Source organism: Bufo gargarizans, chromosome 1, assembly GCF_014858855.1.
Source record: "Bufo gargarizans isolate SCDJY-AF-19 chromosome 1, ASM1485885v1, whole genome shotgun sequence".
Taxonomy (NCBI): domain Eukaryota; kingdom Metazoa; phylum Chordata; class Amphibia; order Anura; family Bufonidae; genus Bufo; species Bufo gargarizans.
The window spans coordinates 541014197-541034769 of NC_058080.1; the positions used below are offsets into that span (position 1 = coordinate 541014197).

Consider the following 20573-nt stretch of genomic DNA (forward strand, 5'->3'; position numbering starts at 1 on the left):
GATAGCGCAGAAGATATAAATTCCTGCCACATTACAGAGCCACAAGCAGACGACTTATCCTGCAAAGAGCTCCAGGCACATGATAGAATCAGAAGAGATATATTCCTGCCATACATTGCCAATACCTGCTGGGACTTCAGACTATTCCTGTATCTCATTGGATGAAATATGCATCAAGTAAAGAACAGTTTGAACTATATTCCAAGTCTGGATCTCAATTATTGCTGCAAATCCCTCAATTACTCCTACTAGCAACACATTCATTTTATTGCAAGTGAGCCCGGATTCAGGAGTCCAGCCGTACCAAGGTAGGAGACACCGTTGACACTATTGCTACTACCACACAGAGACATTACACCACTATGGCATTCCTAACCTGGTACGCGAGTTGCAACACCCTAAAGGGCCCTGAGACTGTACCCTGCGCACGCTGCAATTGGCGTCACAAACAAAACTATTAACTATCATTTACACCTGACCCAGTCATTGCATATTATAGCGTCAGAGTGCATTATTCCAATCCGGCTTACTGCACATGTTACTCATACATGGCCATTAGTGCATAAAGAAATACAATAAGTGCTTTAACAATAAAGCATTTAATTCAATAACAATAAATTAAGTTATGGACAACTGCAGGGAAATTATTTATGTCTATTTGCAGACATCACTTCTCAGTCCCATAAGTTGATGGCTAGTGTGAAGCCTTATCTTTAGGCTGGGTTCACACCTGAGCGTTGCGCAAACGCGCGTTTTACGCGCGTTTTTGTCGCGCATATTTATGCGCGTTTTTTGTAATAGTAAACGCGCGTTTGACGCGCGTTTGTGTGATTGACTACAGTGTCCTATGGCCACAAACGCGCGTCAAAACGCCCCAAAGTCGCTCATGTACTTTTTTGAGCGTCGGGCGTTTTACAGCGCGTTCGTACGCGCTGTAAAACGCCCAGGTGAGAACCATTCCCATAGGGAAGCATTGGTTTCTCCTTGTTGAGCGTTTTACAGCGTGTAGGAACGCGCTGTAAAACGCTCAGGTGTGAACCCAGCCTTAATCTCCTGACCTTTTTGCAGCAATTAACTCTTTGCAGTCATCTTCTGGGGTACTGCACCAGATGCTGGAAAGAGAGGGGAGAGTTCCTGGAGCCACAGGTTCCAGCCAGTATTTCACATCAGTGCACACATGATCTGTGCTAGTTGAATTTACCTTAAAGGGATTCTGTCACCTCCCCTAAGCCAAAAAAACGATTTTAAAAGCAGCCATGAAGCACAGCTTACCTGGATTAGGCTATGCTCTTTTATCTTGAAATCCGTCCAGCAGTTACTGCAAAAAACGACTTTGATTGATAAGGAAATGTGTCCTGAAGGTGCCCAGAGGGGCGTTTTTTTCTTCTTAGAGAGCCCAGTACCGCCCCTCTTTCAGTGCCCAGCCCGCCTTCCTCAGTCAGCAGGGAAGAGCGAGCATCGGACGTCACTGGGCTCGGCGCATGCCCAGTGACGAGGATGAAGCTCCTGCCCTCAGTCTCCTGCTGATCGCACAGGCGCAGCCCTCAGTGGGTACTGCGCCTGTGCGAGAGTTCGTTCGGCGTGAGGGAGGGGGAGGAGAGGGAGGAGAGGCTGTGGCAGGCTGGGGGCGACGGTTAGACAGTACAAGGAAGGCGGGCTGGGCACTGAAAGAGGGGCGGTACTGGGCTCTCTAAGAAGAAAAAAACGCCCCTCTGGGCACCTTCAGGACACATTTCCTTATCAATCAAAGTCGTTTTTTGCAGTAACTGCTGGACGGATTTCAAGATAAAAGAGCACAGCCTAATCCAGGTAAGCTGTGCTGCATGGCTGCTTTAAAATCGTTTTTTTGTCTTAGGGGAGGTGACAGAATCCCTTTAAGTAAAGATAAGTAACTTCTCAACAGTTGTTACATTTAACTGACTTGTTCTAAAGTGTTTTTTTTTTGTTGGACCGTTTCTTTTTTTTTTTTTGCACATTAGTATTGATCTGTTGTATTTAACTAAGAGAAGTAGCAAGGCATACCTTTCACTGAGGCAGTTGCAGTTTGCTGCCTTAGTTAATACCCTGGCCAAGGCAGAGTGGTTTGTTGATGCTGCTCTTGAGACCTAGAACCTAGAGAATATGCTCTACCAGCCCCCTCTAGCTACACTCTTGCCTGTTGCACAAGTTATGCCACTGGTGCAGAAAAAGTTGGGAGGACAAGCAAATGTGTCACTATTGATGAGTGTTCTGGTCATATATGGGCACATCAAACACAAAAATTCATACTTCATTCATCTAAGTACTAAAATAAAACTCCAAAAAAGGACCCAGAGAGGTGTGAGTATAACCTTTATGGTAGCAAAACAAATAACGGAAGGCAAGCATTAAGGCTACTTTCACATTAGCGTTCGGCTGTCCGCTTGTGAGCTCCGTTTGAAGGGGCTCACAAGCGGACCCGAACGCTTCAGTCCAGCCCTAATGCATTCTGAGTGGACGCGGATCCGCTCAGAATGCATCAGTCTGGCGGCTTTCAGCCTCCGCTCCGCTCAGCAGGCGGACACCTGAACGCTGCTAGCAGCGTTCGGGTGTCCGCCTGGCCGTGCGGAGGCGTGCGGATCCGTCCAGACTTACAATGTAAGTCAATGGGGACGGATCCGTTTGAAGATGACACACTATGGCTCAATCTTCAAACGGATCCGTCCACCATTGACTTTCAATGTAAAAGTCTGGACGGATCCGCTCAGGCTACTTTCACACTTAGAAAATTTTATACAACATAATGCAGACGGATCCGTTCTGAACGGAGCCACCGTCTGCATTATATGAGCGGATCCGTTCAGAACGGATCCGCTCTGAACGCTAGTGTGAAAGTAGCCTAAGTTGATTCACTCTATCAACAATATCTACCAATACAAAATATAACTTTGAATAAAATAACCTAAAAAAACCTCAAAGGGTTAGAAGCCCAGACAGTCAGCAGTAGCAAGATAACAACCAGAAAGTGTATAGCTTAATAGACCAACTGAAAGCACAGCAATGTGAAACAACTAACAACACTATCTCTGTGTAGACTTCACTACTGGTTTTGGCTCACAATCTCTGATGGAAATCACTGATCAAACACCAACCAAACACTAAGGCCTCTTTCCCACGGGCGTGTGCGCCCCGTTGCCGTATTTGGGACCGCATTTGCGGATCCGCAATACACAGGTGGCATTCTGTGGGCATTCCGCATCACGGATGCTGACCCATTCACTTCAATGGGTCCGCAAATCCGGAGATGCGGAATGGTGAGGAACGGAACCACGGGACGGAACCCTACGGAAGCACTACGGAGTGCTTCTGTGGGGTTTCGTCCCATACTTCCGTTCCGCAAAAAGATAGAACATGTCCTATCTTTTTGCGGAACGGCTGGATCGCGGACCCATTCAAGTGAATGGGTCCGCGATCCGATGCGGCTGCCCCACAGACTGTGCTCGTGTATTGCGGCATGACCACGGGGGGCACACGCCCGTGGGAAAGAGGCCTTACCATGTGAAAGTGGCCCTAGGCTTCTTTCACACCTGCGTTCGGTGCGGATCCGTCTTGTATCTACACAGACGGATCCACACCGATAATGCAAACGCTTGCATCCGTTCAGAACGGATCCGTTTGCATTATTCTTTAAAAAAAAAGTCTAAGTCAAAACGGATCCGTCTTGACTTACATTGAGAGTCAATGGGGGACGGATCCATTTTCAATTGCACCATATTGTGTCAGTGAAAACGGATCCGTCCCTATTGACTTACATTGTAAGTCGGACGGATCCTTTTGGCTCCGCATCGTCAGGCAGACACCAAAACGCTGCTTGCAGAGCGGAATGGAGGCAGAAAGGAGCCAAACTGATGCATTCAAAACGGATCCTTATCTATTCAGAATGCACTGGGGCTGAACTGATCCGTTTTGGGCCGCTTGGGAGAGCCCTGAGACGGATCTCACAAGTGGACCAAGAAACGCAAGTGTGAAAGTAGTCTAAGATGTTTCACATTGCTGACAGCTGTCTGTATGTTCACTTGGTCTTTTTCCTTATACACTCGCTGGATTCCGGTTCCATTGATCCCCGACAATCTCTGCAGCTCCGTGATGCTCTAGCATCAACATCCGGTTGATGGATGTCTCTGAGGTCTTTTTAACTCTTGCACAACCCCTTTAATGACCAGGACTGAAAAGACCTTAATGACCTGACACTTTTTGTGGTAGTTTAATTGTTACAACTTTTTTATTTGACTACCAAAATCATTTTTCTTTTTTTTTTTAAGTCATTTTTTCCAATCTATAGCTCCTTATTCTTTAAATATGCAAACTAACTGAAATAAATTATTAATTTGAGTTCCCGACTTTTTGTTGGTCGTTATATAATATGTCAGTTTGCATATATAATATTATATAATATGTAGAATTTTACATAAATGGGGCAATAATGATGACCTTTTTTGTTGGCGTAGGTATTTTTACTTTAAATCTTTATTTCTGTGGGAACGTTGTACACATGCAGAGGAGATCAGGGTCTGCCTGCAGCTCTACTATTCTAGAGACACGTGATGATCACGTGATAGCTGGTTCACACAGAGGAAGCAGCACCACCAGATGAAGACCCAGGATTGGTGAACGGCTCGAATCCTACATCAGACAAGACTGGGACAACATTCCACTCCCAAAACTCCAGCAATTGGTTTCCTCACTTCACAGACTCTTACAAGAAGAGGGGATGCTACACTATGGTAGACATGCCCTGTCCCCAACTTTGAAGTGTGTTGTTGCCATAAAGTTCTAAAGGAGTTCATTTTTTCATGAAATAGCTAAATGTCTCACTTTCAACATATGATATTCTACTCACTTGTATATAGCGCTGACATAATCTGCAATGCTTTACATACGTCATCATTGTTTGCTGTCTCCAATGCAGCTCACATTCTAAGGTCCCTATCAGTATGTCTTTGGTGTGGGAGAAATCTGGAGAACCCAGAAGAAACCCACACAAACACAGGGAGAACATACAAACTTCATGCAGATGTAGTCCTTGGTCGTATTCAAACCTAGAAACCCCGCACCGCAAGGCACTAGTGCTAACCACCCACTGGTTCTATGAGATTTGCAAATCATTGCATTCTATTTTTATTTACATTTATTTATATTTTACCCAGTGTCCTAACCTTTTTGGAACTGGGGTTGTATAATTATTACCTGAAAACTCTTTTAAAGTTATGGCTTATTGGTGTTCTATTCATATCGATGATGTTTGTGATAAAAATAATACTGTAGTCATGTATATTACAAAGTTTGTGTACATCTTATTTTTTATGGTTCATATTTTTTTATTAACAATATGATAAAAAAATATACAAACTGTAGTTTAATTAACCCTTTTTTAATCCTCCCACAAAACAGGAGGAAATGTACAAACATACACAGGCCCAGATTTGCTCATCCTATATATATGGCATTAAGGGTCCATTCAGATGTCCGTAGTGTTTTGCGATCCGCATATTGTGGACCGCAAAACACTGACGCCGCACATCGCCGGCATTTAATAGAGGATTCCTATTCTTGTCCGCAGCTGCGGACAAGAATAGGACATGCTCTATTTTTTTGCACAGCAGCGGACCGGAACTTCATGCATAATTGCAGAACGAATCAGGACCCATTCTACGGATGTCTGAATGAACCCTAACTTAGACAGGCTGTCCAGACCTGCACCACATTTATTACAGGGGCTCAGGCTGGATGATTCATGTGGTGCAGGGAGAAACACTTTTTTCTGACTCTATACCAACTATTGTTTGACTTTGAGACAGAATTTTACACCAAATGTGTAGAGCAATTTTGGCACAAATTGGCACATCTTAGGCCACACCCCTTCCCACAAAGCTCGTTGTCCTTTCCACTTAGTTGTAGAAAGTAGTAATTATTTTAGATCAATTAAATTTAAGTTGAAGGGTTATTTATTGCATTGTAGAATTGTATTAATGATATGCAGAAAAAATACATTGCTTTTCACTAAAAGTATAAAATAAGCAGTACAGAAATCTAGGCACCTAAGCAGATTTTAAGCTTCGTAAAACTTTTAAGTTTACAAACTTTTTATGACACATTTTAATAATATAAAAATCCATTTAGTATAGCTCTATGGTTAGTTACAGGTGTACTTACCAGGTGTGAGAGAAACCCAGCCATGCTTTAGATGATGAGATGACAAATGTTTGTCACATAAATAAAATTTTGTGCTGAGAACTTCACTCCTGGACTCAGAAAACAGTGCAAAGGGTTATCAATGTTTGATTTGGATTCATAAATGGTCATCTAAGCCAGATACGTGAATTACTGACAATATTGTACATATGAAGAAGAAAATGCATTTAAAGGTAACCACATACTGTAAGCCATGGTCAGTGCCAAGTGGCAACATTGATTAGAGGACCACAAATTTATTTCTTTTGAAATGTTACCTAATGTACATGTTATTTTCAGGTAGACTGCTAAAGCAGCTTTCAGCACCTCTCAGCTCATTATCCAGGGACTGAACATTGGGTACTATGCTTGCATTGCATTGTTTTTTGCTTGCATTGTTTAGTGGCAAGTTTACTGAAATCTTTTGCACTGAAGACCTACACATTTTAAAGGCCATGGCTATAAAACAAGACCTGGCTCATATTTCTAGCTGCTATGTAGCCTGAGATAGAGAAAGAGGAAACAACCCCCTTCAGTTGACTCTCATGTCAGAAGCCTGCAGGAGAGGCATAGACATCCTCTCGATGTGTAACTGTACATGGCCCCAGGGGGAGGGGTAACATGAACTTTTGCATATTGTATCATCTGCTCCATCAATCAGAGATCATACTTGTTCTCTGATTGTCACATATAGGAGGGTCTTTTTCTTTCCAGAAAAGTAGTGATAAGATGAGCACTTGCTTATTTAATCTCTCCTCTGTTCCTAATTTGGCCGTTGATTGACACTATGACCCACACGTTTACCACAAACATAAGTAAAGTATACCCTTTACACTGCTCCTTTCATGTCCATTGCCAGTCTTTACCATAAAATATGCAGCCCGTTTCTCTAGCAATAAAACAGAAAATAAAACTCCCACACGTCTCCACAAAGATTTTACTGCTGCAGGTCCCAGGAGTAAAGTGGGCTCAGTTCATAAGTCAGTATGCATTTTTATGTTTTTATGCCCCTGATGAAGCTTGAAAACGAAACCTGGGTCGGGCAGGAGCACATTGCTGTGAATTGTTTTATCGGTTTTATACTAACTTACGCTTGTGAGTATATTAAAAGGATTTTTTTTAAGTAAACAGCGGTTCTTCACTATTGGAGTGTTTTATGCTCTAGAGGACAGAAATTGAAGAGCCATACACAGGGAGAACATACAAACTTCATGCAGATGTAGTCCTTGGTCGTATTCAAACCTAGAAACCCCGCACCGCAAGGCACTAGTGCTAACCACCCACTGGTTCTATGAGATTTGCAAATCATTGCATTCTATTTTTATTTACATTTATTTATATTTTACCCAATGTCCTAACCTTTTTGGAACTGGGGTTGTATAATTATTACCTGAAAACTCTTTTAAAGTTATGGCTTATTGGTGTTCTATTCATATCGATGATGTTTGTGATAAAAAGAATACTGTAGTCATGTATATTACAAAGTTTGTGTACATCTTATTTTTTATGGTTCATATTTTCTTATTAACAATATGATAAATGCCCTTGATGAAGCTTGGAAACGAAACCTGGGTCGGGCAGGAGCACATTGTTGTGAATTGTTTTATCGGTTTTATACTAACTTACGCTTGTGAGTATATTAAAAGGATTTTTTTTAAGTAAACAGCGGTTCTTCACTATTGGAGTGTTTTATGCTCTAGAGGACAGAAACTGAAGAGCCATATTTGGAGGAATTTCAGATGAATATACTGGTTTGATGTGTCTGACTCCCATCTGCGCTTGTGAGTATATCCGCTTTAAAGAGGACCTTTCACCGATTATGACACTGTGAACTAAGAATACAGACATGGAGAGCGGCGCCTGGGGATCTCACTGCACTTACTATTATCCCTGGGCGCCGCTCCGTTCTCCCGTTATGTCCTCCGGTATCTCCGGCCACTAAGTTATAGTAGGCAGAGATTTCAGTCACTAAGTTATGGTAGGCGGAGTCTGCCTTGTTCTGCTCTAGCACTGGCCAATCGCAGCGCAGAGCTCACAGCCTGGGAAGTTACTTTCTCCCAGGCTGTGAGCTCTGCAATTGGCCAGCGCTACAGCAGAACAAGGGCAGACTCCGCCTATCATAACTTTGTGACCGGAGATACTGGAGGGCATAGCAGGAGAACGGAGCGGCGCCCAGGGATAATAGTAAGTGCAGTGAGATCCCCGGGCGCCGCTCTCCATGTCTGTATTATTAGTTACACATTGCAGTAAAAGAGATAGTGGCTTTCAATGGAGAGGAATGTCTATCAAAACAGCATACAGTATGTATCCCAAATTTGTACCAATGAAAACATCAACTCATCCAACAGAAAAAAAGAAAACTCACACAGTTCAATTGACAGAAAAATAATAAAGGCATGGCTGTTTGAATGCAAAAAAAAAACTATACATATTTGGTTTTGTCATAATTGTACTAACACACAGCATAAGTCACATGCTAAACTAATATGAAAATATTTTTTCTTATTTTTTTGGTGCATTCTACAGTCAGGTGTGTCTTATAGTCTGAAAAATACAGTAATTACCTTTATTATGGCGAGTAATTGTCTTATGCTGGAGGAATTCCCAGTATTATAATTAGGATGACTTTGCAGTATCTGTAAGTTCTGGCATTACATATGTTTGTAGATCTTCCAGTTCCAAGAACTTGCTAGTTCCAATTTTCATAGTCCAAAGTTTGTCTCTGAAATGTAATATATCTATTTGTCAGAAATAATGATGCAATGCACAGTTCAACATCTGATGCTTGTGCACAGTGCAGCGTTTTACTGCTTTTTTATTGCTCACTATTTCTGTGTGTCCTATATTCACTGATAGGAAAAGATGGAAATTGTGGTAAAATAGTGAGCTGTATCATCTTGCCAATTGCAGATTTTTTTTTTTCATAACCATAGACCGCACAAGCATAAATTCCGGTGGGCTGATGCACAGTGGGCCACTGAAGTCATCACGGTCGCCGGGCAGCTGTAAAGCATTCTGGCACTCCCAGTGTTAATTAATGTTTGAAGCGCCATGTGCTTAAGTACCTGTCTGTGCCCTCCTCAATTTAACTGTATTGCCTTCCTGCACTGGGGCATGGGAACTAACAGTTCCCTACTCCGCCATTCACATAGGCCTCAGGCCTATAAGCAAATGCAACAGGCACATTGCAGACGGCAGCAGAATTACACTGTTGGGGCATCAGGGTTGGAAGGATGATGGAAAAAGGATGATTTTAAGATGTCTGTCTGACAAACTCTGCAAAGCCTTAAAGGTCTTAAAGGAGTTGTCTGCTTTTTACTATTGATGACCTAGATCAATACTAGATTGGAGGGATTCCGACTCCTGGCACCCCCGCTGATTAGCTGTTTGAAGAATAAGCAGTGCTCGTATGAGCGCTGCTGTGGCGAAACCAACCTCGCCACTGGGTGCTCGAGAAGCCTGGTTGCCAGCCTCTTGCCCCAGGATTATGGGCCCTCTCATCAGCCCATGCTAAACTTAAACCCCATGGCGATTTGACTGTGTTTGTGGCATCTGAGCGCTGTTTGAATATATTGAGCACTCAGATCCAAGCCATCTGGGGACATGTTAAATGTCTATATTTACTGTAATGGTTGGGACATTGTATATTTGAATAGTGATGTCTGTGCTATTGTCCCCACGTGTGTATTGGCGATTTCCCATTGTCCTGAGAGATAATTGAATTACTCCTCGGTTGTCTCCAGGACAGAAGACATTGTTTAAAACGATGTATTTTCCTGCCTGTGATAATTACATCAACCTATTGTGTAAGTTAATTGGATCACAGGCAGAGGGGGGGATTTTGTATGGGAGTGTTTAAACTGTAAAGCTGTAAAGGATTGGCTGCTAGGTCATGTCCTCAGTTCCCAACCAGGTCCACGGGGGTGGTAACCTTGTTGGAAAATGTGTATAAGTCAATGCTTGTGTGTTCACCAAAGAGTTCCTGTTTTATATTCAACATAGAGCCTCGTCTCATGTGTATGGGGATTGCTATACGCTGTATACTCCCCTGGCTAAAACTACTAGCTCTTGTAAGAGCTGTTCCTGCTCTCTGGATTTAGGAGAGGTTCACCCACTGGAGCCTGGAGCCTTGTTGTAGGTCCAGGGTGGGTAGGAGACGATGAGACCTCAACCATGCTTCGGCTGTTCATGGGGTCTGCAGCTCTTACGGTGTCAAGTGGAGTGCTTGGAGTCCTCAGAAAGCAATAGGAGCATCATTCGACGGAGGTACCCGGTCGGGTGCCAGGAGATCCGTTACATTGGGGGCAAGCAGTGGGATGGCATCCTAGCGCGAGGAGGAGCAGCTCGGAGACAACGTTCCTTGAACATATTGAGGGCAACGCTAGTATCCGTACAGCGCCCCTGGCTATAGCAGAATGGAAACAGCAGTGGAGTACGATGAGGGTGTCATGGATGACCGAGATACAGCCCGCAAAAAGGCCTCTGGTACCAGGCACTGGGTATTGTGGAGTATCTGCGGGACGAGAGACTCCCCACGGAAGACCAGTGGTTGCAGAAGCGAGTAGCCCTGCAGATGCCCTTCCTGGGAGAGCAGCCCCGGGAGGAATGGGTAAAGGAATTGGAACACCTAGCATGGCAGGAGCTGTGGCTGGAAGATGCCTACCAGGCGCTCTGGTGGTATGGGGCACAGTACCTACCCAGGACAGCTGAGCATGACAAGCCAGAGGGAGAGGAGTTTGATGGTCCTGGCTAGTTATGGGAGACTTTTTCAGAGCTGGAGTTTGGGAGCACTACACAAGCCCGGTTCAGGGACCTCTTTGAGTGGCAGGAGAGCAGGTATGACTGGGACGACACTCACAAAATTGAGCAAGACCTGGTCCACCTGGTGACCCGGGAGATGGAGCTGGAACAGGACTACCAGCAGTTGTTCCACTCCAGTGAGGGCTCAGCGAGAGAGCAGAGTGTCAGACCCAGGTCCAGAGCCCTTCAGCTGGGAAGACCCGACTGAAGTATCCCCTGCTTCAGTACCAGCTACAGAGGTAGGGGACCTCATAGACTGGTCCTGGGGGGAAACCCCATATGGCAGGTGGAGATGGGACCGAGATCTCTCCACCGGCCCTACAGGGATGCAGGGCAGTCGGCCCAGATCCCCAGCGGCAGCCGGATTTTCAGGGAGTAGGGACAGTCGGTCTTGCTCCCCAGCGGCAGTATATTTTACAGGGAATTGGGAGCACGGTCTCCATTCCCCATCGATCGTGTGATTTACAGGGAATTGGGAGCCCAGTCTCCATCCGCTAGCGGCAGTTTAACGCACCAGGGGGAGACACTAAGCCCCACAACAGTGCAGATGGGACCGTGGTCTTTGCACTCACAGCACAGGGGGTAGGGACAGTCAGTCCTGTCCCCCAGCAACAGGGCTATTTAGCCAAAGGGGAGACAGTCGGTCTCCCCCCACAGCAGCATGGTGGTTTATCTAAAGGTGAGACAGTCGGCCTCTCCCTACAACAGCAGAGCTGTGTATCTAAAGGGGAGACAGTCAGTCTCCCCCTCCAACAACAAAGCTCCAACCAGGCTACTTCCGTGGTAGCGCTGGCACCAGGGCAGAGTACCACTGGTCTCTGCCCACTCAGCAACCCACCAAGGCAGTCTACCAGTCCCCCACACAGCCGTGGTGAGGCACATGGACATGAACAGGTTTATCCCTTGCTCAGGTGTAGTAACCATTTATTGTGGGTGGGCTGTACTGCTGTTTCTGTTTTGTGGGTGGGCTGCTGGACTAACAAGGGCACTGACCGGCAGAAGGTCAGATACCCTGTTTGTGTGGAAAAGGGGAGAAATGTGGCGAAACCAACCTTGCCACTGGGTGCTGGAGAAGCCTGGTTGCCAGCCTCTTGCCCCAGGATTATGGGCCCTCTGATCAGCCCATGCTAAACTTAAACCCCATGGCGATTTGGCTGTGTTTATGGCATCTGAGCGCTGTTTGGATATATTGAGCGCTCAGATCCAAGCCATCTGGGGATATGTTAAATGTCTATATTTACTGTAATGGTTGGGACATTGTATATTTGAATAGTGATGTCTGTCCTATTGTCCTCACGTGTGTATTAGCGATTTCCCTTTGTCCAGAGAGATAATTGAATTACTCCTCGGTTGTATCCAGGACAGAAGACATTGTTTAAAACTATGTATTCTCCTGCCTGTGATAATTACATCAACCTATTGTAGTCAGACCCTCACTAATCTGATATTGATGACCTTGAGGATAGGTCATTAATAGTAAAATACTGACAACCCCATTAATGGAGAAGATGAAGAAAGAGAACATCTACATCAGAGGAGATGTCACTGGATGGAATAGGTATAGGACCCCTTTATCTCCATCAGCCTCAGATTAGGCCCCATCAGCCTCCCATAAGTCTTCCCTAGCCTCCATTTGCCTCAGAGCAGACCCCCCCAGCCTCCATTAGCCTCGGATCAGCCCCCCATTGCCCCCCCAGTCCCATCAGACTCAGAGATTAGACCACCAATCAGCCTCAGATTGGATCCACTCAGCCTCCCATCAGACCCCCAGCCTCCATTAGCCTCAGATCAGCCTCCCATTAGACCCCCCAGCCTCCATCAGCCTCAGATCAGACCCCCCAGCCTCCATTAGCTTCAGATCAGCCACCCATCAGACCCCCCAGCCCCCATGAGACTCAGATCAGATGCCCAATCAGCCTCAGATCTGACCCCCCAGCTCCAATCAGACCCAGATGGAGCCCCATCAGCCTCAGATCAGCCCTCATTAGACCCCCAGCCCCATCAGACTCAGATTGGACCCCGCAGCTCCCATCAGCCTTAGATCAGCCCGCATCAGACTCAAATCAGACCCCCAATCAGATCCTATCAGCCTCTGATTGGACCCTAGAGCCCCACTCAGCCTCAGATTGCACCCCCAACGCTCAGATCAGATGTTTAAAAAAGAAAAAATTAAACTTAACTCGCTTGCTCCGAACACAACATATCCAGGACTCACCGCACTGCTTCTTCCGGGTCCCGCTGTGTACTGTGACCTGACGCGCACTGTGTCAGATCATAGCGCACACCTACGCGTACTACGTCCTGCCGCCGTGTGCAGTCGGGACACCACAATGGGTCCCGGAAGAAGACCATGGGAGTTGAGTACATCCACCGCAGTGCTGCCCTCACCTCCCCATGCCTACTGCATGCTAATAACCGCTTCCATAATAGAAGCGGTCATTAGCATTCAGACTATAAGATGTTTCTTTTCTTTCACAATTACTTTTACCTCCCTTAGAGGGCTAGAACCTGGGATCCTTTCATCCCTTGTGCCATTCACCCTAATCTATTAGGGTGAATGGCATTCTGATGTTTTCCACACTGAGCTGTGCCTCATGCTTCAGCAGCTCCCAGGCTGTCATGGTAACCAATTGGAGCCCCATGATTTCAATGCAGTGGCTCCGATCAGAAGGCAGAGGGAGCCACATCCCTCTATCAGATGACGCGATCGCTGTTGACCACACCATCAGAGAGTTCAAATGACGGGGTTCGGCATGATTGCCATTCCCTGTCATTGCCATTCCCTCTGTATTATAGTCATGGACGTTCCCATGACAATCTATGAGGGGATAGGGGAGACAACTATGGGGTACAGATAGGGCGATCTGTCACAAAGACCGGGATCATTGAATGGTGTGTCTTCCTGGCGCTCGAGTTCGACACATCGCAGATCGGGTTGACAGATTACTGGGAGGGGCTGGAGAAGATTCAGCAGTCATGGTCCATATTAGAACCAATGACAAAGTTAGAGGTAGGTAGAGCGTCCTTAAAAATGACTTTAGGGATTTAGGTCACAAGCTTAGGGCAAGGACCTCAAAGGTAGTGTTTTCTGAAATACTACCTGTACCAGGAGCCACACAAGAAAGGGAGTGGGAGATTAGGGAGTTTAACAAGTGGCTCAAGAACTGGTGTAGGAAGGAGGGGTTTGGGTTCCTAGAGAACTGGGCTGACTTATCTGTCGGCTACAGGCTCTATTGTAGGGATGGGCTGCACCTCAATGGGGAAGGGGCAGCTGTTTTGGGGGAAAAGATGGCTAGACGGTTGGAGGACTGTTTAAACTAGGGACTGGGGGTGAGGGTACTTATGTTATAGGAGGGGAAGATAGTGCAGATAGAGACTTGGGGCAAGGTATTGGAACTGGGGGAGGAATGGAAGGAGGGACTAGAACGGTTCATAAGGAAAGGTGTAGGGTAAAAAATATACATAAACCTCATTTTTGTATGTACACTAATGCCAGAAGCCTGACTAATAAAACTGGTAAACTGGAATTAGTGATGTGTGAGGAGGACTATGACATAGTGGGAATAACTGAGACATGGCTGGATGTTAACTATGACAGGGCGGTTAATGTATACAGGGTTACAGTCTGTTTAGAAAGGATCGTCAAAACCAGAGAGGGGAAGGGTCTGCCTTTATGTAAAGTCCTGTCTAAAGCCCGGGAAGATATAAGTTAGGGACATGAACATGTGGAGTCACTGTGGGTAGAAATACATGGAGGAAAAAACTATAATAAAATACTAATAGGAGTTTATTATAAGCCACCTAATATACCTGAGTCTACAGAAAATCTACTAAACGAAATAGACGAGGCGGAAAATCATAATGAGGTTGTTATTATGGGGGACTTTAACTACCCAGATATAGACCGGGAAACTGAAACCTATACATCTCATAAAGGAAACAGGTTCTTGGCAATAACCAAAGACAATTACCTCTCCCATCTGGTTCAGGACCGACTAGAGGGACGGCCACACTGGACTTAGTATTAACCAATAGACCTGACAGAACAACAGATATGCAGGTTGGGGGACACCTGGGAAATTGTGACCATAAAGTAATAACCTTCCAATTGTCATTCAAAAGAGTGTTTCTTCAAGCAGAAAAAAAATACCAAACTTCAAAAAATCTAAATTCAGCTAACTAAGAGAGGTCATAGGCCTAACTAACTGGGAAAAAGTCCTCAAAAATAAAAATACAGCCACAAAAAAAAGCATCCTAAAATCGAATTGTGAGCGGTACATACTCTATGGGAATAAAAGGTTAAGGAACAAGAAAAAAACAATGTGGATAAATAGAAATGTAAAGAAATCAATAAATGACAAAAAGAAATCATTTAAATCACTAAAACAGGAGGGTAGCGAGGAAGCATTGAAAAACCATAAGGATATGTAAAAAACAAATAAAAGCAGCCAAACTAGAGACAGAGAGATTACTTGCCAAAGAGAGTAAAACTAACTTTTAAATTTTCTTCAATTATATAAATGGTAAAAACTATCAATCTGAAGGTGTCGGCCCTTTACAGAGTAATGAGGGGGGAGTGGCAGAGAGCGATGAAGAGAAAGCAAAAGTATGAAATATTTTTTTCTCCACTGTGTTCACTGAAGAAAATAAACTATCATATGAAATGCAGAATGTAAAAGTAAATTCCCCATTAAAAGTGCCCTGTCTGACCCAGAAAGAAGTATAGCGGCGTCTTACAAAGATTAAAATAGACAAATCGCTGGGACCAGATGGCATACACCCCTGTGTCCTAAGAGAATTAAGTAATGTCATAGCCAGACCCTTAATTCTGATATTTATGGACTCTATACTGACAGGGGGTGTTCCACAGGATTGGCGCATAGCAAATGTGGTGCCAATATCAAAAAAGCGTCCAAAAACAGAGCATTTGAAACTGTACCACTTAAAAGGTTAGTATATAAAATGAGAATGCTTGGACTAGGAGAAAATGTCTGTATGTGGGTAAGTAACTTGCTCAGTGATAGAAAACAGAGGGTGGTTATTAAGAGTACACACTCAGATTGGGTCACTGTAACCAGTGGGTTACCACAGGGGTCAGTTTTGGGCCCCATTCTCTTCAATATATTTATTCATGATCTTGTAGAAGGCTTGCACAGTAAAGCATCAATTTTTGCACATGACACTAAACTGTGTAAAGTAATTCACACGGAAGAGGACAGTATACTGCTACAGATGGATCTGGATAGATTGGAGGCTTGGGCAGATAAGTGGCAGATGAGGTTTAACACTGACAAATGTAAGGTTATGCACATGGGAAGAAATAATGCAAGTCACCCGTACATACTAAATGGTAAAACACTGGTTAACACTGACATGGAAAAGGACCTAGGAATTTTAGTGAACAGCAAACTATGTAAGCTGTAGAAACCAGTGTCAGGCAGCTGCTGCCAAGGCCAATAAGATAATTGGTTGCATCAAAAGGGAAATAGATGCCCGTGATGAGAACATAGTCCTGCCACTAAATCACTAGTCAGACCACACATGGAGTGCAGTGTACAGTTCTGGGCTCCTGTGAACAAGGCAGACATAGCAGAGCTGGATAGGGTTCAGAGGAGGGTAACTAAAGTAATAACTGGAATGGGGGGACTACAGTACCCAGAAAGATTATCAAAATTAGGGTTATTCACTTTAGAAAAAAGACGACTCAGGGGAGCTCTAATAACTATGTATAAATATATCAGGGGTCAGTACAGAGATCTCTCCTATCATCTATTTATCCCCAGGACTGTCACTGTGATGAGGAGACATCCTCTGTGTCTGGAGGAAAGCAGCTTTGTACACAAACACAGAAGAGGATTCTTTACGGTAAGAGCAGTGAGACTATGGAACGCTCTGCCTGAGGAGGTGGTGATGGTGAATTCACTAAAAGAGTTCAAGAGGGGCCTGGATGTATTTCTGGAGTGTAATAATATTACAGGCTATAGCTACTAGAGAGGGGTGGTTGATCCAGGGAGTTATTCTGATTGCCTGATTGGAGTTGGGAAGGAATTTTTTCTCCTAAAGTGAGGAAAATTGACTTCTACCTCACAGTTTGTTTGTTTTTTTTGCTTTCCTCTGGATCAGCTTGCAGGATAACCGACTGAACTGGATGGACAGATGTCTTTTTTCAGCCTTATAAACGATGTTACTAAGGTAAAACGTGCTTGTTTTGAACAATGGTCCAGCCATCTGAATAAATAGAGGCATAGATATAAAGCTGCATGAGCCAGTCACCAGCCAATATTTGTAGTGCTTCTGAGGGCATGGGGTGTGGTGGATACTGAGAATGGATCAGGGAGACAATGAGAGTTTTAGTTGCTTCCACAGTAAGAAAGGGGTGGATTGTAGAGATGTTTTTCAGGTGCAGGCAGCATGAGCGGTCAAGCAATTGAATAAAGAGCGTGAGTGGAAAAGATCAGTGTCAAACATAACACAGAGACATGGGACATCCTGCCTAGGTAGTAGGTAATAGTGCCACACACTGAGAGGGAGATTTTAGGTTTAGGTAGGTTAGTAGATAAAAATACAAGAAGTTCAGTTTTTGATAGATTCAATTTTAGGTAGAGAGGACATGATGTTAGAGACAGTGGACAGTCATTGGTGTTCTGTAGTACAGCAGGGGTGATTCAAAATGAAGTGTATAGTTATGTGTCATCAGCATACAGATGGTACTGTAGACCAAATCTACTGATAGTCTGTCCAATAGGGGCTGTATAAATAGAAAAGAGACGTAGGACTGAACCCTGAGGAACCCCAACAACAAGTTGATGAGTAGAGGAAGTAGAACCAGCGAATGATACACCGAAGGCGCAGCCAAAGATATAGGGGAAAAAAGAGAACAGTGTCCTTAAGGAACATTGTGAGTAGGATATAGTGGTCTACAGTGTCAAATGCTGTAGAGAGATCCAAAAGAATAAGCAGAGAACAGTTACCATTGCAATTACAGTAGCTGTCATTTGTCACTTTGGTGAGGGCAGTTTCTGTAGAGTGTAGAAGACTGGCTCACAGCCACTCATGGAAATCACTGACCAAACATTGTGTGAATTATGCATTATTCATGGTAGGAACAGTCAGAGAGTAGGAAAGCTGGATGTGTGCCTACTCCGATTTAGACACTCCAGGTATTTGGAGTGATTCTAGCTAATCACCAGCAGAGTGGAGATATGAATTCATAAGCTCAGAGAATGCAGAGGATGATGTCTCTCTGCTACTAGGACAAACTGCTGTAATACAACTGCTGTATGTTTTGTTTGGGATGCTGTGCAGTAGGCTCAGCTCTTGCTAGTTGGTGGCTAGACAGCCGAGGATTTTATTTTTGTGTTGTTTATGTTTTGCAGGACTTGCCTGAAAGCAAGTTGCAACCACTCGCACCACATTTGACTGAAGTGAACTGTGTTCATGGTGTGCCAAAAAGTGCTAGTCGTACCCTAGGACACGCCTGTTCAGGCTCGGACTAGCCCACCGGGGAGCCAGTGAATCCCTCGCTGGGCCCCTGAGCTAATCAGTAAGGAGTTTTTCTGTCCTCTTCTCTGCGCAAGCAAGCGCTGTCACTGTATTTCTGTGCACCACCCCCTCTTGCTGGAGATCATATAACCAGTAGGGCCCCCGTGTGTCAGGGAGACCCACCAAGCCCCCTGACAGGCGGCTAAGACAGCAGCAGAACTTTAAACTGTATGTGCAACAGCCAACCGCCACAGGAAAAGCTATTTCGAGCGCTGATCACTTTAAAGATTAGGGCAGCACCAGCAGGCATGACATCACAAGGCAGCGACAGCAAGAGTGGAGCGTGGGAGCTGCCTGAAAGTTAAGTACTGGCTCTGCTCTAGTGTGTAACGTGTGGAGAGCAGGGACAGGCTTAGTGGTGTGCCCAGATCAGTTCTCCCCACACCCGGAAGCAGAGAGGGGCTGCTCACAAGTGGAGTCGCTGTCAAGAAAAGGCAGACGCGTCATTGGATCCCTATTCAATTTCATGGTATCCCACCGGCATCTGGCTGCTTTCTGGCAGAAATGCTGGCTTTCAGTCAGACAAAAAGTTGCACATGCTGGCAGTTCACAGCATTATCTAACTATGCCATATACGGTGATCTCCAACAGCCTGCAAACTGCAAATGTGAAGCTAGTGTAACAATACATACATACAAAAAAAAAAGATTTCCTTCCCTTTGACATATACAGTGCTGAACTGAGTGCCACTGCTAAAATAAATCAATAAAAATCGCAGCGGCATTCAGGCCCATTCATCGCACTAGAGAGGTTTTCCCTGCTGCAGCATGGAAAGTCTCAGCCACAACTGGAAAGCCTCTGTTTGCAGTGTTTGGGTCTATATGCCATTACTATTGTAGCAATGGTGCTCGATTCAGTATGTGTCACAGCAAGGAGAGTAATTTGTTTTTTAACAAACATGGTATTGTTAAGCCCACCATTTATTCAGCTTTTATAACCTGTATAAGGTCTCACGCACAAGGTCACATTCATATTGCAGTCTGCAAACCACAGATCATTTGCAGAACAGCCACATGGCTATGGACAGCACACAGATGACATCAGTGTGCTGCCTTTTTTTTTTTTTTTTTGTGGACCCCCATAGAAATGAATGGAAAGAACGTTCAATCTGTAAAAACTGCAGATTGGACACAGATGCTAAATACGGTAGTGCGCATGAGGCCTTCACCTGGCTATTTTTTGTGAAAAGTGGCAACCCTAATCAAAAAGTAGTCCTCAATTTTTACACTACATAAAGTTTACTAAATACACATAGCAATGCCAACTATAGCGTAGTGATCAATTTAGTAACAAACATCATTTTTTATGTTGCTATGATTATTGTGAAATTTTCGTAAAAATCTGGTTAATTTCCAATGGTAATATAAGGAACTAAATTCTGCAGAATTATAAGAACTTTGAGCGTGAGCAGGAAATAGTGTAAAAACAAAACAAAACAAAATGTCACTTACCTATTAGAAACAATGGAATGGAACAATCTCTGTACATGCCCTTTTTGAGCATAAGTGATTTTCCATCAGCAAGAGCAGAGACCCGCCCTGTAAGAGTGAATCCTGCTCTGGCAGACTCAGGCGTCCATGTAACATCCATTCACTGCGGCTTGGGTTTGCTGTTGTGCTCATGTAACCTGACTTATCACAATACGGCAGTGATACCAGAGGAATCAAAAAGCCGTCATTAGGTAGTATTGGTGGACAAATGAAAAAGATATGCACAAAAATTACCTTTTTTCCATAAAGGATGCTTTTGCAGAGCAAAATTGGTAAACTGTGAAATAAAGTAGACATATCTCGTATTGCCACGAGTTATATAGTTATTTATACTGCACAGTACATATCATTAGAAAGATGAAAAACTATTTCAGATTTACTGTCTCTCCCCCCCTAAAAATAAATAAAAATAAAGGCTAATCCATAAAAGATATGTACCCCCACATTGTGGCACTAATAAAGTAAGTGGGAAAATAAAAAGATGGATCTTCAAATGCTAGGATGAAAAATCTAATAAACAGCTTTCTAACGGGCTGAAAAAAAAAAGAATTT

At 44.3% G+C, this 20573-nt stretch overlaps 1 protein-coding gene across 1 annotated transcript in view; it reads right to left on the reverse strand.

The window, feature by feature from the left end:
- LOC122924438 (solute carrier family 2, facilitated glucose transporter member 9-like) overlaps positions 1 to 6210 on the reverse strand; it is an 89590-nt gene extending 83380 nt beyond the window's left edge. The window contains exon 1 of the mRNA XM_044275535.1: positions 6172 to 6210. Within this exon, the coding sequence (XP_044131470.1) occupies positions 6172 to 6195 (24 nt within the window). The 5' untranslated portion in view covers positions 6196 to 6210. The remainder of the gene's footprint in view (positions 1 to 6171) is intronic.
- Between the last annotated feature and the right edge of the window lie 14363 nt (positions 6211 to 20573).